This window comes from Carassius carassius, chromosome 1 (genome assembly GCF_963082965.1).
Source record: "Carassius carassius chromosome 1, fCarCar2.1, whole genome shotgun sequence".
Lineage (NCBI taxonomy): Eukaryota > Metazoa > Chordata > Actinopteri > Cypriniformes > Cyprinidae > Carassius > Carassius carassius.
The window spans coordinates 24,566,457-24,590,813 of NC_081755.1; the positions used below are offsets into that span (position 1 = coordinate 24,566,457).

The following is a 24,357-nucleotide window of genomic DNA, read 5'->3' on the forward strand; positions in this document are numbered from 1 at the left end:
TATTGTTTATTGATTTGTTTATTTTAAATTATTATTTTTTATTATTTATATTTTTCCTTTTTCCCGTATTCTTTTAAGTATATTTTTAGCTAATGAAGTAAAATGCTGTCAAAGTACTCATACTAAAGTATAATTTTCCAGTACTTCTTACACCCCTCTACAGGCCCTGCTAATGATGTAATTAAAGTTTTATATATGCTGTTTGCTGATTGCTCATTTTATTACATCATTTGCAATGATTCTAAGTGTGAGAACTTAATTGCTTCAAAAGAAAGTATAGTCTCTATATCCCATTTTAAAATGTCAAATATTAATTTTTTTTTTTTTTTTGGCCTCGGATTAAATGTTGATTGAATGATCACTGAGACATGTGTTTGGTTCAACACTCATTTTAAATACTATTGGGAAAAAATACTTCCATGAACCAAGCTGTCACTTCTATGTTTGCATGGCATTTTGGACAAATAAATTACTTGAAAATGTGTTGCATCACACCTAGTTAGGACATGGGGTAACGTGAAGGCTCTACCTAGAAAAGCATTTGGAAAAAGTTCCACTAAACACTGTTTACAATGTCAAATCCTCAGCTTTAATTTGTGTTTCTAGTTGTGAAACGCTGTGAACTAATGCTACTTTATATTCACATCATATACATATATTTTTGCACAATATTTATATATTTAACTTTTTGCTCTTTTAACCATTACGTATGCATAAACAGGCGTATATAATCAGTAAACATAAAACACAAGAAACATGACAGGAGATATTTCTCAATGCTAGTGATGCTGTAAAAAATCTGGCCTTGTTTAAGTCAACAGACAAGCCTAATGGGTCTTCCTGTCATTCTATGTATCAATGATGCAACCAGTGGCTTTTAATTAGGATCAATCTGCCTTTGCTGTAGCTGGCTTTGGATTTCCTTTAATGCTGGTAGGTTCAAACTTAGAGCAATTGTCTTTTTTCTCATATGTCCTTAACATCTTTATGCATGTCTATTCAGGGTTTAAACAAGAAAAGTCCCATTTTCTGAAAGAGGGAACATAATTTTTGCTTTGTGATGGAGAGTAATACACAAACACACACAGGCAAAAATAAATTCCCTAAAATTTTGATTGCAGGACAGAGCATCACTTTCACAACCTCTTGTTATAGTTTACCCTACACTCCGACACAAGCAACTGTACTCCCTGTCATTGCATTGGGAAAAACTAACCCTTTCCATGTTGAACACAGGCAACTCCTATTAATATCACATACATCCTTTAAAGCCCTTATTAGAATTCATCCTAATTATACATACACAAAAGGTTCAGTTTAGAATAGTGCATAAGATTAGATTGGTCCAACATACCACCAAACGAATGGAGCCACCAAACAAATGGGAACAATGTGATTCTGCAATATACATATAACATGTCTCTGGATTGGCAACTAACATGTCATTCAAGCATTGGTTATAATACGTCTTTTAAAAATTATAAGCTTTATACATATAGCGCAAGCTTCAAATATGGCAAGACATCTTTTAAGTTAGTAAAGAAGGTGAGAAGGGTGTTAAAATTCGGAAGCACTTCATCTCCGTCAAATGGTTGTCAACTGCGGCAGGCTCGACTTTGATTCCAATTACGCTTACGGTACAAAAAAAACGACATTGCAAATAGTACATAAACAGTAAAAAGTACATCATGTATTGCTAAAGATAAAATACTACCTGGTAGCATCCACATCACAGGTAGAACGCTTTCGTTTTAAGAAGAAATCAGAAACAACAGTCCTTCAGCTTATTTGGGTGGTTTAAAAGAACCCCTGGAAATGATTCTTCACACCGAAGGAATTCGAAAGTAGATATTTACACCTTGTGTTTCTTTGTAACAGATGTGAATGCACGCAGCCTCTTTTGATTTCACTTTATAGTCCTCAAACTGTGGAATTAAGTAGTTAATTTACCAATCCAGCGCTTTATTAAGTTAAAATCAAAGTTTATACCTGGACGATAGTCCTCATCTGATTCAGGGTTCAAACTGATCCAGCCAGAGATCTTGTCACTGTGGCTTTGTCAAAATCTAAATCTGCTCTAGTCTTTTCCGGCATTCCTCAAAGACAGACTTCATGACCTCCTGGCCGATAAAGCGGCTCCATTTCAGGCAGAGGGCTGTGTAGCTGGCTCACCTTGGCATCGCTTGACATCTCTGTGCTAGGAGAGTCTGACAGCCGTGTCTGTCCTCCAGGGTTTGCCCCTGAAACCCAATGACACCCTGGAGCCATTGCCACCGAAACTGAATGAAGCATCACTGTAGCTCAGGATAGTTTGCCTTGATGCTGACCCATGAGAGCATGTTGATACATCCTCGCATCAATTCAAGGGTTGAAAATAGCCATCGAGGAACATGCTGTAACTGTAATTGTTGTTATTTTTGGAACTGCTGTCCCTGTAGTTGGTCCACAAGTAGAAATTATCTCCAAAATGAAGCTAGTGGGTAAATAAAGAGAGAGAGCTACTTGTTTCTTTCTTGTTTCGTCCTTTCTTTATAGTTCATTACAGACCCAACTGCCGTAACATGTACTGCAATGACTATAATGCGATCTAATGTATTAAAAGGAATGCTTTGTACCATTACGAGTGTGTTGCCTCCTGCTTTCGAGTTTCATTCTCCTTTTCTGTCTCTCACAATACTGCCGTTTTATTTGCAAGCAGTTCCAATGAACATTTCAAACTCTTTTATATTCCCTATGTGGCTTGAACATCAGATCTCATTGGCCTGTAAAATCTCACAAGGCTGTTCAAACAAAGTGTGCTACTTTTTAGACGCAATCGTTTGCTTGGTAAACAGATGCATTATTGTTATGTTATTGTTATGTTATGTTATGTTATGTAAAGCAAGAGGTTACCATCAGACATTTCTGTGGGTCAATAACCATAACTCTCGATTCAGATCCATTGTCAATGAAAAACGGATAAGACAGACAAGAAAGAAGTGTCTACAGGCAGTATGGGAGAACATATTTAAGATCTTCTGTATTAGAAGCAAGCTGTCATCAATTACAGCGCCCCCTGCTGTTCTGTGGCATTGTGGCAGCCAAACGCCTGCCAGGGAACAGCTTGGAACAGCAGAGAGAGAGTGAGTTTAACAGCTGTGTCCATCAGTCATGTGGCCCCAGGCAGGAGAGGACGGATAGGCCTAGTATTGCTACCATTTTCCTTGGTCTCTCGAGCAACTCTTAAGACACCTACACTCTTCCCTTTAAAACTGATGCCCATCACCAGATTTCCCATGCCCATTAGGATGCTACAATAGGGTATAGGTATTGCTGCTACATGCTTGATTTTGCCACAGTCTAAAAGGTTCTTGCTTTCACCAAAAGGATAATTATTTACATTCAGAATTATTCAAAGGAAGCATGCTTTTTGACAGATATTGCCAAGAATACAGATGGGTCAATTTAGCAAAGTTGTTTTGGCAGTGCTATTTATGACATTGCTGGATTTGTTCACCTCCTCCGTCACTATGGCACCTCATCTCTTCGGGCGACTGTTGTCCCCTGAAATGTCTCTCTTGAGTTCTGTCTGTAACAGAGACTGGCTTATCGACCTTGTCTTTACCTGTGCTGTGTCTCAAACAAAAGTTTGAAATAGAAACAGCCAGAATAGCTATGACTTGATGTTGGCAGTTTGCTCCCTGGACAAGTACTTGAATGCATCCTTTGATGATGGTGTTGAGAAAAAGAGACCGAGAGACATTGGACTTTGCCAAATTCACCTAGACCCTTATCCGTTGGCTGAAATAACAAACCCTTAGACATCACAACACTTGAAACTCTCTTTCCCTCTCACTGGGCACCTTGGTTTCTTCACTGTCCCCTTCCGTATGCTTCCTCGCTGTTCTTTGTCCTCAGTGGTTTAGAATTGTCAGAATAATAGCTCACTGTGTGGCAGCTTTTGGCTGATGGAAGCTGACAACACAATGGCCTTGTCCAGAAGGGTGTGAAGGCTCCTGAGGTGCAAGGTTCCTTCCCTTTGCTAACGGACACATGGGTCTGGGCCACAAGAGACATCTGAAGGCCAGAAGTACAAGAACAACAGGCCAGAATTTTAGAGGGGAGCTAGGATCACTAGGGATTCAAGGCCCACCAAGAATCGGAATCAAGACCATGCAATGTTTTCCCCTTCATTTCTTTGTATTATAGTACAATGAATATAAATCTAGTCCAAAACAAACACTAGGAGGAAATATACTGTAAATATAACTGAAGCACATGTGTAGAAGCTTTCACATCCGGTTGTCTAATCCAAGTCATGCTTTCTTGTGTTTGTATCCTTCCCAGGATTTCGCCTCAGACCGTCACTTCTGTTTTGCTGTTCGTGGGCAGTCCCTTGTGTTTTGGGTGGAGGTGTGGAGACTGTTCATACCCCAGAGGCTGAGTGAACAACTCTGGAAGAGTCTCAATGCTAAACTGACGCTTGTTGGAGAAGGCCTGGCGACGACTGTTTGGTTGGGACAGTGGTGGCTGTGGCTGCATCATGAGAGGGACCTGATGTTGGACATGGCTCTTGTTAGGGTCCCAAACTTTGAAGGCTGAGCTCGAGGTGAGTGGGTGGGTGTTAGTCTTGGAGATCTTGGGCTTGGGGACTTGAGCTGACGTAATGGTGATGGCCAATGGAGTATGGATGTCTGGAGGGGGAAGAAAGTGTTTGTCTTTTGGGTGGAAAGCAATAGGCTGGAAGGTTGCAGGCGAGGATTGGCGGTGTACGTAATCCATCATGGGGTAGCTCTTGGGGTAATAATCCCTTGCTGTAATATCTGCAGAGAGAAAGGGCAGGAAAAAACAAACAGTTAGAAATAAAGAGGCTAACATTGTGACAAGTATCCAATGCGTTCATTTAATAGTGTTGCTTTTACACTCACATACCCTATGGTGTATTTTACTAAACCTATTGTATTTTACTATTTTTAGTGCTAAGAGGATCTAATGATTAAAACACCTGGAGCAGAGGGTCATCAAGCATGACGTGAGGATGCCCTCAGCTCTTTTTTACATTACGCCACACACATACATACATGCATGCATGAACGTACATACAATGACTTTAGGGAGCTATGGCTGTTCACATCATTGTCATATTTCATTGTCATGAAATATTAATTATATGTGTCCTGAGGCAGGACTCTGTTTGAAAGGATCGATGCAAGGAATGTCCAGTGAAGAGCAGATGCACATAGTTGAAAGGAGACAGTAGAATGGTTTTGCAGTTTGATCTGGGTTAGTTTGTATGGTTAAAATGTGTTATAATGACACTTTGAGGTACAAGGACAACCTACAAAATTTTTTAAAATGTTGTACTGCAACATTACTCAACTGAAACCAAAAGGCACTTTAGTGAAATGTTTTATACTTTACTATGGTAATCTCACTACAGAAGCTGCAGTTATAAATGTAGAACTATAATTATTATGCACTGTTTTGTGTAATATTTTGATTAGTGATATTTACAGTGGCTTGGTAAAAGTTAGGTATATGTGTGATATATGTGGCGCCAGGAAGGGTTATGAATGGTATGAGTTATGATTGATGATCAGCTGACTTTCTCAGACCACATTGCTAAAACTGTCCGATCCTGCAGATTTGCTTTATGCAACATCAAGCAGATCAGGCCCTTTCTTCCGGATCATGCTGCACAACTCCTTGTTCAAGCTCTTGTTCTGTCCAGGCTGGACTATTGTAATGCCCTCTTGGCAGGTCTTCCAGCCAGTTCTATCAAACCTTTACAATTTATCCAGAACGCGGCAACAAGATTAATTTTTAATGAGCCTAAAAGAATACACGTGACACCTCTGTTTATCAATTTGCACTGGCTACCAATAGCTGCTCGCATAAAATTCAAGGCATTGATGTTTGCCTACAAAACTACCAATGGCTCTGCACCCATTTACCTAAATTTATTACTTCAGACTTACGTGCCCTCTAGAAGCTTGCATTCTGCAAGTGAACGTCGCTTGATTGTGCCATCCCAAAGAAGCACAAAGTCACTTTTATGGACTTTTAAATTAAATGTTCCCTCCTGGTGGAATGACCTCCCCAACTAAATCCGAGCAGCTGAGTCCTTAGACATCTTCAAGAATCGTCTTAAAACACATCTCTTCCATCTTTATTTGACCCTCTAACTTTAACACTCACTATTCTAATTCTATTCTTAAAAAAAAATCTAATTACCTTTCTAATCTTTTTTGTATTCTATTTTCTTTTCATTTATCATGCAATTATGTGAGTGTGTGTGTGTGTGTGTGTGTGTATATATATATATATATATATATATATATATAAAGACCTCTAACACTAGCTTGCTCTATTCTTTTTCTATTCTATCTGTTTTCTTTATATTATATTATTTAAAAGCCCATGCTACGTGTACTGTGTTAAGATAAGTGAGAATTGTTATAGCACTTATATATCGTTGCTCTTTTTGTTGTTTTTGATTGCTTCCACTGTCCTTATTTGTAAGTCCCTTTGGATAAAAGCGTCTGCTAAATGAATAAATGTAAATGTAAATGTAAATGTATAAGACATGCTGGTTATTTTATTCTTGCAGGTTAAAGTGGGTTAGCATGTTAGCATCGTTGACAGAGCGGAGTTAGCCTTTTAGCCTGTCCCGTCAAACTAGCCAATCTCCACTGAGTGCTGCAAGCTATAGACAGGCCACACGCTTCAATGGCCTCTGACATAAACCTAAACAATAAACATGACAAAGGAGACAAAAATGACAAAACAGTGAAGCATCACTGTTTTGTCATTTTTGTCTCCTTTGTCATGTTTTCCATCCTGACTTCCTATACTGTCCTTTCTCACAATTGATTGAGTCACGGCTAATGCATGAGGTGAGTACCTGCTATCAAGGCACACAAGCATGTAGCATAATTTCATTTTATGTGTATGTGTGATTTCAAACTATATCCTAATGCGGGGGCAATCATTGTTTCTGCCAAAATACTGTATTCACTAAAGTAAAATTGGGGAAACTTGGCAATAGCAGCTACTGTTATGATTCTTTTTGACCGCATCAGTATGGACAAGCTCACTGTTTGTGGTTGTGCATGAGTGAATGTCGTTTAGCATTACAATCAGCTTAGAAGGTCAGAATGAAACCTGAAGGGGTTTTAGGGACGTTGCAACATGCTGAGGGCCATAGTCATGTCTCAGCACAACACGTTGTTCGTGTCTGAAGAAGTGACAAAATCTGTGTGCAGAAATATGACAAAATTTACCCAAATGAGGATGTTAATTTGTTTCTGTAGATATTGAATCAAGCGGTAATTTGCTAATGTGATTAGACAGGCAGATTAGCTCATATTATGTTTTTAAGTGTGCACATCCATTAGCACATACATGTGCTTTTTAATTCAGGAGTGTTTTGATTTGAATTTGATGGAGAAGAGAGGATCTAAAGAACCACAATTCAGTCGACTTCCAGTGAAGGTCCAGTGAATATGTAATGTGGGCAGAGTGCGCTGAGTAGGCATGAATAATTTAGGGAGTGTGTTTAAAGAGAAGGACACCAAGATGTATTACCTTGATAATGAACAAGAGAGGAACAGATTTAACACACACACACACACTTATGCCATATACACACAACTAGCCTAAAAAAGATTCTATCTAGACAGAGATGTACAGTATTATCATTATTAAATATTTTTACTTTGTCATTGTAAAAAAGTTTTATTTTAGTGCAAAGGTTAAGATTATGGTCTTTATTAATTATTTTATCATATGTGCATATGTGCTCGGGTCATTTTGCTTTCATTTTTGGGACTTTACAAGGAAAATGCATCTGTAGACATTAAAAAATTGTTGTAATAAAATTAAAAAATTGCAAAAAGGTTTAAGGGAGTGTTAGGATTAGAATATTGATCACATTGTTACCTCCGTATAAATACAGTAGAAGTCAATGAAATGATAGAAAAACAATTTGTGTGTGTGTGTGTGCTCTTGTTTTTGTGACATGTCAGGACACAACTCTGTATAATGACATGGGTATGACACAGGTATTACAAGGAGAGGGTGACTTACAGTATGAGGACATAACCCATGTCCCCATTTTTCAAAACGCTTATAAATCATACAGAATGAGTTTTTTTGAGAAAGAAAAATGCACAAAGTTTCCTGTGAGGGTTAGGGTTAGGTGTAGGGTTGGTGAAGGGCCATAGAATATACAGTTTGTACAGTATAAAAACCATTACACCTATGGGATGAACCCACTTCTCACAAAAACAAACGTGTGTGTGTGTGTGTGTGTGTGTTTGGTCCTCAGGGGCATTCAGGCACTGCAACAGGAGAGAATATGACATAATGGCCTGATGATGTCAGACACAGGAAGTGCTCAGAGAGTGAACATATGTATCTATGAACAGACGGTAAATGTACCAAGAGCCTCTCTGTCCATTTCTTCTCTTTCTTTCTTACCATCTCTTCCCCTCTTTACCACATCTACTATTTCTCTCATCTTTCTTATGTCTCCTTCTTGGCTTTTCTCCCTTGCTTCTTTCTTCACAACTTTCTCTGTTTAATTTAGTTTGCCTCTCTCTGTATCGGTCCGTCTGTTTCTGATCGTTATTCTTTAATTAAGACTTTGCTGTGAAGCTGTCTTAGGCACCTGCCACAAGTTGGCTCCAACCCTATTCATTACACCCCCTCCCCATGTGCATGTTTCTCCTCGTTTTCTCCCGTCATCCTCTCATCTTTCCCTCCACTTGCTCTGCTGAACTCTCCCCATCCGCTCTCTTTGCCAGCGCAGTCAGGGCTGATCCACCTCAAGCTTTCCAAATGCAATAATCCAACAGAAGACACCATGCCAGAGACTGCATGCACCATAACTACACATTGTTTTAAAGGGGAAAAAATAAATCCCTCTCCATCTTTGTGTGTTTTATCCTCTCATATCTCTTTGATGTGGGTTAAATATGTGCAACAGAAACAGTATGTTTTACATTAGTAAGATCCCACAATAGAAATCTATTTTTTATTGATTTGTGAAATTGTATTTTTAAATTATGTATTATTTGAATAGTATTGAATTGTAAATGTATCCTTATCAACACTGTCCAGATTAGAAACAGCTTTCTCAACATGCAATTGACTAGAAGTTTTCTCTTAATACCATTTTTGAGCTGAAAAGATCAGAATTTGTCACAATTAGGCTTCCTGAGATGTTCAACAGACTTCTAGGGTATATGTTAATTCTTATATCAAGATTCTATAGCAAGTTTTGAGGTAGAACATGATCTATACAGTATAAATCATGATGTATATCTAACTTTTTAACTTAATAGAGTAGAAATACAGTAAGTGCCATTAATGAACTACTGTGAAGCTTTTAGAATAAAATAAGATACAAAGTAATTATTTTAAGGGTACAGTCTCAGTGACAATCTTCATTTTCAGAGTGTATGCAAACAATCATATATAGTTTGGATAGTTAAGCAGATTAAGTAAACTTAAATACACTTTAATGGTTTTTAAAATTAATTATTTTTTTCACAAAAGAAAAAAAGATGAGGAGGGTGAGTAAATGATAATAGAATTGACATTGTAGGTAAACTATTAATTTATTTTGTTAAAGGACTTAAAATTATGTGTTTGTACGCTGAAGCATAGCAAACTAGTTTCAAATTAGCTTTCCAAACACTGGAAAGAAGATTTGTAGTATATACTACTATACTTCCTGAGAATAATATAATATATTTCAAGAAAGAAAAAAACGAATTGTTTTCAACATTAATAATTAATAATGTTTCAGGAGCACATTTAAATGATTTCTGTAGGATCATGTGACACTGAAGACTGCAGTTATGACTGCTCACAGGAATAAATAACGTTAAAATATATTTCTAACAGAAAACTGGTATTTTAAATGGTACTTATTCTTCACAATATTACTGTTTTACTGAATTTTTTTATCAAATAAATGCAGCCTTGGTTAACATAGAATACTTATTTCAAAAACATTAAAAAAAAATAAAAAAAATTACCAACCCCAAACTGAACGATATTTATTTTATTTTATGATTTTATAGTTCTTTTTCTTTTCTTTTTTTTCTTTCTTGGTACAACCATGTAAATAAAATATTATATATATTATATATATATCTTTGAATCTGTATGTATGCTGTTGTTCCAGGAGTGTATGATGTATATTTTTCCTTAATTTCATATATAGAACACTTTAGTACATTTCAACCGATTTCCCATCAGCCCCTAGTTTTCTCAGCGAGTGTGTATTTATATGTGTCTCGGGGGTAATGCGTGTGTCTGTTTAGTAAACAGGGCCCTCTGTGTTTGGAGTCATGCTGTGATCGATAAGGCCACACTACTTGGCGTGCGTTTGTGTCCATTATAATCATATCCGCATGTGTACAGTACACGCTCCCGAGAACGCCCTCCTGCGATTCTAATGACATGTCAGGGTTTTTTCCTTCTCGATATGAGAGGTGATATTTGCATAAGTGATTACATTGTGTATTTCCCCTGCAGTCAATGACACTGCGAATGATTTGCAATGGTAATCAGTGGTTGTGGGTAAAGTGACCTTGATGAACATGTGTGGCGTTTATGCTGTGCGTCATAAGATGTGACAGCTGTTTGTGTGTGCGTCTTACCCATGGTCTTGAGAGAGGAGTATTTGTTGAAGCCCAGGTTGTTGTGAGGCTGGGACAGAGTCATTGCGGGACTCAAATGAGGAAGCGTGACGTTATTCAGGTGGTTATGCTCTGAAGGAAGAGAAAAAGCACAGGAGGAGAAGGAGGACAGAGAGGAATGAGGGAGCACAGAGGAGAGAGAGGGACACAATGAGGAAAGGTGCGTTAGTAAAAGGGAAGTCAGCATATTTTAGAGAGCGCTGAGTGCATGTGATTATACAGTAAAGGAGAAAGTCTGCCGTTAATTTCAGCGAGTTAAGAGGAATGAAGGACATGCATGAGTCTTACAGCTCAGGTTCTGTAGAGCGTCAAGGTCATGGGTTCAGTTCTCAGTGAACACATGAACTAATGCTATGTATAGCTTGGAATGACTTTGTGACTTTAAATGATTTTTAATGGATCCATTTTCAATCTTAATGGAGTTCTCAGTTATGTTTTATTCAAGTACACTGGAAAAAGTTTTTTAATTAGTCTTTTTTGACTTTCTTCTCAGTAAAAATAGCTGTAACAATCCTTAAAGCAATATTCATTTACTTGAGAAGTGGCAATGCGTAAGATATTCAGTTTTTAGAGAAATAACAGTATCTTTAACCAAAAACACATATGCAAACTTTTCTAGATTTTATATTTTGTCTAAAGATAAAAAAAAAAACCTCTTCAATTTCGAATAGTTTGATTTTTATGACTATTCTTTCAGAAATCAGGCTTTTCAGGGTTGGTGCATGTGTATTTTGTCTTAATGCCCTGATGGATTTATTCCTGTTTCAAGTGTAAACAAGTTAGAGAAAGGGAAAACAAAATCTACCAAAATATATGACAAAATATACACACAATGATATCAATATCTCTGAAATGCCACTGCTTGTTTAAAAGATTTTTCTAGATATTTTAAACAGGAAAACACTAATCCCATTTGAGAAATAAATCAATTGGGACAGTTGTTGAAACGTAATACAAGCTGCAAAATTAATGTGACAGCAAAGCCTCAGATCAGTTGGTCTTGGAAGAATTCGGTGAGAAATGTTTGAGTTCATATAAAGGACAGTGAACACCCACCAACTTTCCAACAGTTTTGGTTCCAGATGGTTTTTTGTTTTTCCAATTAATTTCCTTAACAGGTAATGCAGTTCAAAAACAAGTTTCAACCAAATCCAACCATCTTCAACATGAATCACCAGCAGAAACGTGTTTAAAGCTCAAAAACACATAGGTACATGACTAAGTTCATAGCATCATTGAATGTGGAACTATTCATCTTAATAATGCTATCGAATGGGCATCACTGTAGATTAATTAAATCAGAAATTCCATGATTTTTGAGACTGTGGGCCGTGTAGATCTTTGAGACATTGTTGAGATCTCATTTGAAACTCATTGGCATCATCTTTTTCTCAGGAGAAAATGTAAGGCGACTGCTGTCTAGTAAGAAACCTGAGATAAAGAGATCACATTTTTTCTTTCCTACGGGAATGCTTGTGCATGTGTGCCATTAATTACCATTTCTGAGGTGGATGCACGATATACTGCTGTATATGCAACAGTCTGTATGCTGTGCAGAGGTCACTAAAGGGTCACATCCTGTGTCCTCCCCTTTGGGCTGGGGTGTGTGGTCACTGACCTGATTCTGTCAGATCACTTTGTGCTGGTGTGTGTATATGCACTTAACGTATATATGTTAGTGTTAGTGCATATGTGTGCTTCAGGGTGGCAGGACGGATCATTACGCCACACACCTGCAATTAAATGCTCAGGTTATATCACAGAAAATGGATGCAGATGATGAATTATGTCAGGTCCATATTGTGTCGACACACATATTGTGTTTATTGACACTGTCTGACACATTTGAAAAGGGTTAATCAGGCGCACACAATCACACATAGCATTAGAAAAAGAACATTTCCCCTTTGTAAGTTAGATAAATAAATACTTTGTTAGATAAATAAATACTTTTTAAATGATGTGTATGGCAAATCTTGGTGGCTTTCTTTTGAGATTTATGGATAGTATTGCTCAACACCTAGAATTTGCCTTAAAAAGCAAAAACAAACAAACGGAAGTTTGCTTCTTTTTTTTTAAGTTGTAATTACACTCACTGATGACCTCAACAGAAGCATTTCCAGAACCTGACTGATGCTGTTGATTGTGAATAGATTAACAGCTAAAGAGCTGTTTCTTCATCATATATGCAGCGTTGTATTGATCAATAAGCATACCGGAGCTATGTGCATTAAAATATGTAAAATATTTGGTATATTTTATTTATGCCATGTTTTATGCAACTTAAAGACGTATTTCTTCATGTGCCGTGCACAGTGTGTGTCTTTGTAGTAAAGCCTGGCTGATTTAGACCCATGTCCTCCTGTCAAACTCTACACCAACTCAATCTCATTCACAACAGGAGATCTCTCTGTTCCTCCAAATTAATTCTCTTTGCGCTCTCTCTCTCTTTATACACACACACACACATACACACACACACACACACACACACACACACACATCTGTCTGTTTAATTCTTGCATCCACTCACAAGAAAAAGTTTGAAACTAAAATCAGACATTTTTAAAGTGCCTTTTTTAATAAACAACATGCTCTTTTGACATAAAAGTCTTGGATTTACTTTGTACAGTAGACATAGTCTCCATAACACCAAATTTATTATTATAGCAAAGAGCATGTAAAAACTTATGTTATAAATTTGTTTTGGAGAAAGAAATTATATTTTCACCTCACATTTGAAGCTTTCTTCTTCATTTTTTAATGTTTATTGCATTTTTTAGAGACGTGTGTTTTGTATCTGTGTATGAGAACGTTCACCTTCTATATTGTAGCATTATATTAATATTTATCTCAGCTTGTGGCTGTGATGAACTTTGAATCATTATGTGGATTTCTTTTTACCACTTGTGTTTTTAAGGGGATGACAATATACTATATTGTAAGGATAAAAAACAAAAAAAGCATATTTAGATTAACACTGTTTCAGTTAATGAAATGTCCTTTTTAGGTAAATTTCAGTCAAACCTATAAAACTTAAATTGCCATACTGTTGCAACCAGAGGTGGCATTTTTTAACTATGCACAGATTTTGTTTTACAGTGTATATTTAAATCTATAAATTTAGTATATAACTGTTTTTGTCGTTCTGGGTCATGTCATCAGCTCTAACAGGATCATTCTTCCCCGGACAGACTGTTTTAAGGACATATAGAGTAAGCGATCTGTAACACTCCATTTCGATCTTCTGTAGGGTTTTACTCTAGAGACTTTCTCTGGAATAGAAGCGTCAGACTTCCAATGATTAAAGATGTGACATCTTTTCTCAGTTTCTTCTGAGTTTTTCCAATTCTTTTTATTTTCTCTGTCTGTTATGTTGTGAAAGACTGTGGGTAAAATAGAGTTTGGTAGTGTTTGGAAATACGGATAAGGCGTCAATCAAGCAGAGAGATTCTTTAATTAAAATCACAGATTTTCCACTCTTCCATTCAGTGGCTAAGTAACGAATGTCAGTTTGTAATTGAGATTGGTCAAAGGCTCTTGCATGTGAAGTAATTCTCCAATGCAAAGGGTGTCCGTCCTGCTCTTGGGCACTCAGCGGGCTCCAAAACGTCTGTTTGGAAAGTCCTGAAAGTGATCCTTAAGAGCTTGATTTTAGTTCAGATGTTTACATTATTTTGTAAACTGCTTACACAGTTTTTTTCAAAACTTTGCCTCTTTTTTTCCCAACTTTACACACAAATACAAGAATTGCACACGCAAAATGCAAAATAAAACAAAGCTGTTTAAGGTGAAAGGGGATACATGCATTTAATGCGGTTAGGGAAAAACGGCCTTTAAATAGGACAAAAATTACCCGGAAAACAATTTAAATAAATTTTTGTATGCAGTATTAAGTCAAATAATACAGAATTTTCCGACAATCTGAGCCTTTCACTTGTTTCATCTCAAACGCTAACTTTATGTAGACATAGCCAATGTAAAATGATGTTGAAGCTCTCAGAAAGCAAAAAAAAAATATGCATTGCTCTGAAAGCCTTTATTGAACTTTAACCTTTATACAATGTATGTTTTACTTTATTGTCCTGGAGTTTGTTGATAACAGACTGGTCTGAAATCAGCTGAGAGGCTTATTTTCTGCCTGAAGAGAGAATGCCTGGTCTGCAGTGCACAATGCCTAGAAGTCCACACTGTTCCAAGTTCTGGCGCTGGTGGATTGACATTACGAGCACGAGGCTCTGAGCGATTTTCTGCGGTCACCCTGCAGTTGTAATCTAATCTAAACTCACAGTATTACACGCAGACGTGATCAGACTCTGAAACAATCAGACATGACTGTGTCTCACACTATATCGGCCCCTTACCCTCTCAGTCCAGTTCTGTTTGCTCACATCATTATTTCATTATATTCACTGATTCCTGTGAAATCAAATAATCAGCAACAAATAAAGAATTAAAGGTCAGAGGTCAACTCAGCCCATCTGATACTACAAACGTTTTGTGGCATGTTGAAGGTTCAAAATATATTGCTTGCCCCAATTCTCTCTGCTCTCCATTATTTTATTTTTTTCCATTGTTAGTTCCTCATTGTAGAAGAGAGGGTGATGGGTGGGTGGTCTGTGCTCCTCTCAGACTGGAGTTACATAACTTAATGAACTGCTAAATGGCTATTGAAATGTAGCTCCCTGTAACGGCCCCTATTCCCCATGGGAGTCTGACGTTTGGGTCATAATTAATAATAACTGCATGACTGTAACTGTGCAGGGATCTGGTAAGTTGTGACTTTGTGTGCTGTAGATTATTAATCAGATTTAGCTGCTCAGGGATTATCAAAATGGTTAGGCTGGTTTTACTGCTTGTTTGTTGTTGTTTTTTTGGTTTTTATGTTTTTTTGGACAGAGATATATAGATCAATATCAGTCAGGGTGATGAAACCTATTTTATATTCTAGTGATCTTCTGATATTGCTTTTTGTAATTTATTCGTTTTATATTTACTGTAAGTGATAAAGGATATGCAGAATAAACAAATTTTGAATTTTAACTTTAATAAAATATATATTTTTTAAATGTTATACATAATATTCAGAATTATTTGTATTATTAGCATTAGCATTATTATTTGCAACAATGGAGCCCTTTGACCTTTTTTTTTATATGAGTAATCATAATGCCAGACTGAAACCATAGAAAACACAGATGAGCTTGTGGAGGCTAAAATCTGTTGTTTTCTCAGAAATAAAGGTCAGGTATCAATAGAGAATCACACTGAAAGGAATGTCTTGCAGACTAAAGTCTTGCAGACTAAATCATTTCTGTTTTCTGTATATAGAAGGAATTTTCCTGCTGTTTTGACCATCCACAGGAGGTTCAGTTTAACTTTTTAAAACTTTTTGTAGAGCGATTCCTCACTGGAACAATGTGTAGGGCAGAAAAGTTGTTTGATATCCATCCGTGTATCTGCTCCATTGGAGCTGGAGATTTCTGTTCTCTGAGGGTATAGGAGGTCCCTCAGGGGAAAATTCAATCAAACACACACGGCTCGCCACAGAAAACGCACTACTTCTCATTAATAATGCATCATCCCTCTCAGGAAGAAAGAGCAATCAACATGCATATTCATTTAGCTTTTTAAATATTACTGCCCAGCCCTGTAAGGCTTTGAAGAGCATTTCACGGCAAGGATGAGAGAGAAACAGAGACTAAAACAGGAAAAGAGAAATAAAGAAACAGTAAAATAACCAAATATGCAAAAGAAATATTGACTGCCATGAGGGAAAGAGAAAGTAAGACAAGGCTATATTGCCTTGCTTTATCGCTTTAGAAAGTGGAATTGAGTTTGTGCCACTGTGTGTGTGAGAGATCACCTACTTTGTCGCACTTCTCCAAGTACACACTTACAATTGACTTGAATTGACTCTGATATACTTTGACGGATAATCAGTAGTGACAGTGATGGGTTGTAAGACTGTTTCTCTCCCACACACACACACACCTTTTTCTGTCGAACAACTACAATAGGCCCTAGATATGTGCCACAACACACAATCTGACAGTTTACTGCTGTCAACATGCATTTAGTTACCTTACACACACACACACACACACATACAGCTACCCATTTTGGTGTAGCTAACTCTGGTGCCTCCCCAACCCACACAGTCACAATGCCATTAAATTCATAAAAATTCATAGGCCGTTCACATGGCCTTTGAAAGCATTTAAATTGTAAATATAACATCAATAAAATGTGGAATTTCTTCAGGAAATGTAAAAGCCCAGGTCTGTTTAATTTCCCTTGTTTTATCATTAGTAGGTAATCATTAAGTGTTTGTATTGTCGGTGTGGGACAGTATGAGGAAAAATGCTCAGTAGGGCAAGCCAACCTGGAGAGCTTGAACAATATGGAACAGAATCAAGCAGGACAGATCGATTGGGATAAAGATGTACGCAGATGTTCGCATTAATTCGCTTATTTCTAGCTGCTATTTCCCATATTCTTGAGCATCAGGCTTTCAGTGAGATGCTGTAATGCACATCTGGGTTTGTGTGTACCTGGTATTCCCCACAGTAAGAGAACCAAATGTCCCCACAAGGATAGCAATACAAGTAGATCTGGTCCCTTGTGGGGACATTTTTTGGTACCCATGTAGAAAACAGCTTAGAAATCATACAGAATGTTTTTGTTTCTTTGTTTGCTTGAAAATCTAAAGATGCAGAATGTTTTGTGTGGTGGGTAGGTTTAGGGGTAGGGTTAGAATATAGAAAATACAGTTTGTGCAGTATAAAAACCGTTATGCCTATGGAATGTTCCCATAAAAAATGAAAACACAACAGTACAACAGTAATTCAGTAATATTGCAAAACAGGGGTGCCCAGAGTTTGACCATTTAAAATACTTTTTTACTATGTTATTATATTTATATAATATATATAAATATTATTATATTTATTTAAAAATATATAATTTATTTCTGTGCTGCAAAGCCGAATCATTACTCCAGTCTTCAGTGTCACAGGACCTTTCAGAAGCCATTCTGATATGATGATGTGATGCTCAAGAGACATTTCTTATTTCTTACAAATGTTGAAAAGAGTTGTGCTATATAATATATATATATATATTATGTAAAATGTTATTCTTTGAAATACCATGAAGTACCATGTAAAGACCATCATCTGTCGATTTCAGTATCATGATATTTCAGAGTAGCCTGGTCCTACCATCTGACGCCATCCCTGTACCATGGTACTTCTTTAAGAATACCGTGGTACCATGTTTTTGAAAAAAAGTATGCAATACTTTAAAAACACAGTATTTCCAACACGTCTAAAAGCCATGGTAGTACAATTAGTAGCCTATGCTTTTTTTTATTAGTGTTGATGGATAGATACTGTAGATGGACACTTTATTGATCCCCAAGGGTAAATTTAGTAGACTGTCAAACACACACACAGGCCACATGCAAGCTCACTGCCAGAGCCAGTACAGTTTTATTTTTCCGCTTCTCAATGGACTGTAACTAATTTAATGACACATATTCCACTACATCCATAAGCCGCATGCAGAAAACTAACATACACAAACACGTGTGCACAAGTACACACTTAAACCTTATTATCAGCACAGGAAATTAGCGAGTCCTCCCAGACTTCATGCATATGTGTCATCAGATCCCAGCAATCGGCAGTATGTACATCCCAGCCGTTTATACCAATGATGGACCAACACAATTCATACTTACAGTATGTGTGTGTGTGTGTGTGTGTGTGAAAGAGATTGGTGTGGATACAGTACAATGCAATTAATTCACTCAGTAGCACAGCCTGACCCAATCTCTACAAAGTGCTTGCGAAGCAATCGTGTGTGTGAACCTGCTCAGTTAAACCTGATTGATGCTCTCACACACACCAGCGGCTTTCTGACCTTCAAACCACCTCCAGTCGCCGTCCCCCCCTCTCTCTGCTCTTCAGATGGTACGACCATTTTCAATCCCTATCTGAGCACAGTCAGACTGGGACAGTGCACCTCCAGAGGAGGGGTGTTCACCAAAGCTCATGCAGCTCTCTAATAGGAGAACCAGAATGAAGGAGAATAAAAAGATAAAGAGTGGCAAATGTTGTGGAGTATGATTGTAAGACAAAGGGAAGATGAGAGGTTTTCAGAAGCACAGTTCAGTTATTCATGCAGTTACTTGTTTTTTGGGAGAAAGGTGATGAATGAAAAGGGAAAAAAGGATGGGAAAAGACAGGACGGAGGGTAAGATGAAGGCATGTATGATGTCTAACACAGAGACCAGCTGCTCTACTGTCACACTTAATAACCCTCACTCTTATTTCCTCTCTTCCTATGCCTCTCTCGCTCTCATGATGTGCTGATGCTGTCAGTGTGAAAGCATGTTTCAAAAGAAGTGTGTGCACAGTATGTCATAGAGTTGCTTGTTGTGGTTATTTTGAGATAACCTGGTGTGTATGTGTTGTATGAGAGATTGTGCATTAAAGGGATTGTTCAGCCAAAAAATGACAGTTGTGTTATTGTTTGCTCACCCTCATGTCATCCCAAGCTGTAGGACTGACTTTCTTCTGTGGAACACTTCAGGAGAATTTTTGAATATGAATTGCCTTGTCTTTTTCCATGTAATTACAATGAAAACTGTCGAAAGTCTGTAGCTTTTCAAGCGTCAAAAAAAGACACAGATACCTCATGAAAGTAGACCATGTGGTTCATGAAAAAAAGATAGAGATGGGAGAAAACATTATATTTCAGTACTAGCATTCTCTCACTAAACACTGCCCGATGAAACTCGCCATTCACTTGCAAAACTTTTGTGGTGAAAAAATAATAGTTTTACGATAAAGAGCGCAAAGGTTTCAAGGGCAAACGTGGAGTATCTCAGGGGAATGCAATACTTTTGCAAGGGAACGCAGATATTTTGCAAGTTAATGTAAAGTTCAAAGGGAAACAGTAGTTTTGCAAGAGAACATAAATGTTTCACAAGCGGACGTACAGTAAAGTTCCCCAGGGGAACACAATGATTTTGCAACGGAATGTAATAATTTTGCGAGAGAACACAACAGTTTTGCAAAAGAACACAAATGTTTTGTGAAAGAATGCAAAGTTTCTCGGAGGAATGCAGTACTTTTACAATTCACTTAAAATTCAAGCTTATTTGTTTAGCGCTTTTCAGGATACCAATCATTTCAAAGCAGCTTTATAGAAAATATTAAGTTTCCACATTACATTTAGTAGTAGGTTATTAGTGGTGACTATGGCAGAAGTGTACACTAAAATGTAAATGAGTGAAAAGCATTGATTTTTTCCACCCTCCAGAGTTCATATTTTTCCATTACAATGTCCACCTACAGTATGAGCTCCGTAATATTTTAGGTATTCTGAAGCACACAACTCATATAGACCCCTTTTACAGTATTTTTTTTTTTTTTTTGGCTTGAAAGCTCCAGTCCCCATTTATTTTAGTTGCATGAAAAATAAAGACCAGCTCGGTCTTCAGAATTCCTCCTTTTTTTTCTTTGTACATAACAAATAACTTCATTTGAAATTAACGAAATTTACAAATTTAAGCTTTGTAAATTATACAGCGTTTTTCACCCTTTTCCCTTTCCCCTTAATCTGGTGTTGCTCTTCTTCATGCAGATGGAGCTTTTGCAGGATCTGACCCTCCGATTTCCACAGAGCAATGAGAAACAGCTGGATTTGAGGACATCTGAAAACATCTGTCACGTGCACGAAGGGCAAACCAGATGAGTCTTACCCACACACATCCCGCCTACAGCTTGTCTACCTCAGTAGACATAATTTTTGGAAAGTCACATAGCGATTAGATTTAGATGTCAAACACACTCATTGCTTTGACTTCCAAAGGAAACACATGTACTGCATAAACTAGGGGTATCAATACAAACCTTCTTAAATTTAGTAAACCTTAAAGGGATAGTTCACCCAAAAATTTGATTTGTCATTGTTAACTCAACCTCATGTTATATGCCATCAAGCTTCAAAAAGGATACAACATCACCATAAAAGAAATCTTACTCACTAAAGGATGTTGTATAACTTCAAGAAGATACTTTTCTGGCACTTGTGTATCTTTCTTGAGACTTTAAAGGTCTCAGGATTCAGTTTCCCATTCATTGTGCATGCATGGAAAAGAGTGTCAAGCTTTTGTGTTCAGTAGATGAAGTCAAACGCTATATGGAAGGACATGAGAGTGAATAAATCCTCATTTCTGAGTGACCTATATCCCTTATATTGTCTAATTCTTGGAACATTTAAAGTGAAAAACAGAGCAAAAACAAAATACTCGCCATGTATGCATTCTAGGGTTAAAGACAAGTATTAACAGAAACACACATACATACGTCATCCTGCTATGCTTGACATTTCAGTGTCTCTGCTCAGACCACATGTACTATCTGCCTTGTGACATTTAAACCTCTTTCAGATGGAAGGAGAGAGGTTGAAAGGGCAATATTTTCCACTGTTCTGAGTTTGTCGTATTATCCGTCTATCCACTCCATTTCCTAAAAAGCATATCTCAACCTGAGCTGTCTTTCTCTCTCACACTCATTCTCTATATAACTGCCATTCACCATTGCACTTTTCTCTTTCTACTTTAATCATACTCCTTTCACACAGGCATCAATGCATGTTTGATTGACATATTCTACTAGAGCTTTATGATTGGTGCATTTACAGAAAGGAAGCTTCCTGTTGCTAAATTGCCATGGCAGCATGCCGACTTCAGTCCCTCCAAAGTGCCTTGAAGTAACTTTAACCGAAAAACACACTTTAACCGGACCAAAATACGGTAAAAACCTTTGCTAGATTGGACAAGGCTTGGAAAGAATTCACAATCCATTTTTTTTTTATATTTATGATAAGTAACAATTGATAGCCTGAATGCACTCTAAGTCGCTTTGGATAAAAGCCTCTGCTAAATGCATAAATTTAATTTAAATTTAATTTAATTTATTATTATTATTGTTTATGCAAATAATTTCATTTTTTATATTAATATTAACATTATTTTATTATAATTGACTCATATTTGACCATTAAATTAAATGTTTATTTTTTTATTAAAATGTTATTTATTTTCAGTTTTTTTTAATAACTTATATTAATTAATATGAATATTTATTTTTATTTCTAGTATAAAAACAAGTGTTTTTATAATTAAAAAAAAATCACTTTAAATAATGTAGCTTTTCATGTTAGAAAATGTCAGTCTACTGGAAAGTAACTATTTATTTCTCAAAGCCAGTTTTAGTGCATTTGGAGGTTGTGTGAATGTCTCAAGAGATGGGAACTCTCACTATGTCTAGTGTGCAATGGCCTTTATCTAGAGCATCGATTTCAAATATTATCCTGTTACAACATGCAAACAGCTCATTCCGAATATTTCCCTTCCTTTCTGACCTTCAAGAGATCTTCAAACATTTTATTTCATCTTTTTCTTTCTGGAGTATCTGCTCCTCTTGAGATTCTACCTTTTCTAAGATGACCTTTCAGTGGTAACATGCTATATTCAGAAGGTCATGCTGTAATAATCCTATTAATTAGGAGAAATACAAAGGGCTTTAATATCCTTGGGATCCTGCCAGGACAAAACATCACAGTGAAGAATTATTAACATCTTAACATCATAATTAGATTTTCGAAGAAAACGTTTTTCCTGTCACTGCTACATTGTAAGAGTCATGGATTTTATTGGGTGTTTTTGTAACAGGATCCAATGGTGCTTTGTGTAATTGTTTATATTGTTTCTTTGCTCTGCAAATCCGTCTTAAAATACTATGCAATATTGGTTCTCAAATGCAGTTATCTTGTTTTGAAATTTTTTTGATATTTTGAATAAAAAGACAAAAATAATTGTTAGAAATTGTAGTTTTGTAGAAAGTTTCCACAACAGACCATGCCTCCCGCTAACAGATCCTGATTACTGGTTCTGTAGCTTCAGGCTCAGTGCAGAAATCACCTCTGATCTGTGGCAACATCAAAAGAGCTCAGATCAGTGAGCATTACAACAGGCCTCAGATCAGTTTAACACTGTTACGAAGACGTGTCAGTGATGAAATGAATGCTTTATCCTGCTGCGACTTCAGAATATTGGGGTAATGTCCTGCTGCTTGTCTGCTGTGTTTATACCAATCTGAGTCTGAAGAGTGCACACACTCTTCAGTTACCTTTATAGGTGCGTGCGTGCGTGCGTGTGTGTGTGTGTGTGTGTGTGTGTGTGTGCGTGCGTGCGTGTGTGTGTGTGTGCGTGTGTGTGCCCACAGCTGCTAGGGTCAGCCGAAGGGCGCTGGAAGCGGTTGGTAAGATGGGTGTGATCAAACTTCCACTTCATTACACTTTACACACTCGATGCAGCCACCGTAAATGTCTGGTCAGTCACACTGGTGCAGATTCTCAAGGGCATAACTGAAAAATATTAAATCTATATCTGCAATTATATATATATATATATATATGCACACACACAGTTTTGTCCTAAAGATTGGAATACTTTTTTTTTACATATTTATTGAAAAGAAGTGTTTTATGCTCATGAGGCTGCATTTATTTGATCAAAAATACAGTAAAATCAGTAATATTGTAACATATTGCAATTTACAATAATGTTTTTTTTTTTTGTAAAATATTTATTCCTATAAAGGTAACTTTTCATCAAATGCTACAGTAGAGACATTTATAATAATACAAATAAAAGCTGATTAATTGTTTGATTGTGTGTATACAGCTGCAATCAAAATTATTCAAACACCTTGACCTGCAAGATATTGTGCTGCCATGAAATAATATTATGAAAACAATTCAACCAAGGCATCAGTTAACTATTATTAGTTTTTTATTATTGTTAATTATTTTGAAATCTGCGTGTGTGTGTTTGCTATAATACTATACGACTTGGATGTACAGGATGTACAGTATTCAAGATGTACAGAGATTCGAACCCACAACCTTAGGGTTAGGAGTCAAACTCTCTAACCACTAGGCCACGACTTCCCTGATAAAAATATATTCACAGACATATGGACAGTCACGTCATCCTCAACACACACATTTTGATGTGATGGATGTGTTTTTCATGGGTGGTCTGTCATACAACCCGCCTTGACCACACACACACACACACACACTGACAGACACTGTCTGCCAAGAACATGATTGGCACATATGGCACAGAGACTTCTTCTCTTACACGCACACAAACAACGCAATGTATCATCATCAAATGCAAACAGTGTGACATCTCATGCTGTTGCATTCATTAGCTGCACATATGAAGCATTTTGCACTCAGCCAGACCCTTAGATCTGCATCTTTAGAAATGCAGCGAAAACATCCTGATATCAGCAGTAAAATCGCCTGCGTAAGAAATGTGTCTCTCCAGAGCAGGTGAAAGAAACGGAAGAGTTTTTGCCTGAAGGCGATTCCAGAGGCGTTTGACTGCTCGGCCAGACAGTAAAGATGAACTGTAATATTTACTGTAAGAAGAACACAAACATCTCTCCACCTGTCACAAGCAAGCTGTCAAACACACACACGGTTGAAGTGTGTAGTTGAAAATGAAATGAATTCGCTGTGTTTTGTATTCGTCTGGATCTGACAAGAAAGAATGTATGTATTTATTTCATTTCCC

At 37.0% G+C, this 24,357-nt stretch overlaps 1 protein-coding gene across 1 annotated transcript in view; it reads right to left on the minus strand.

The window, feature by feature from the left end:
* Positions 1-908: 908 nt before the first annotated feature.
* The window catches only part of LOC132142548 (protein shisa-9), a 65,613-nt gene continuing 42,164 nt past the window's right edge, over positions 909-24,357 (minus strand). Inside the window, exons 4-5 of the mRNA XM_059552505.1 lie at positions 10,653-10,763; positions 909-4,802 (exon numbers count right to left, since the gene is read on the minus strand). Of these exons, the coding sequence (XP_059408488.1) occupies positions 4,336-4,802; positions 10,653-10,763 (578 nt within the window). The 3' untranslated portion in view covers positions 909-4,335. The remainder of the gene's footprint in view (positions 4,803-10,652; positions 10,764-24,357) is intronic.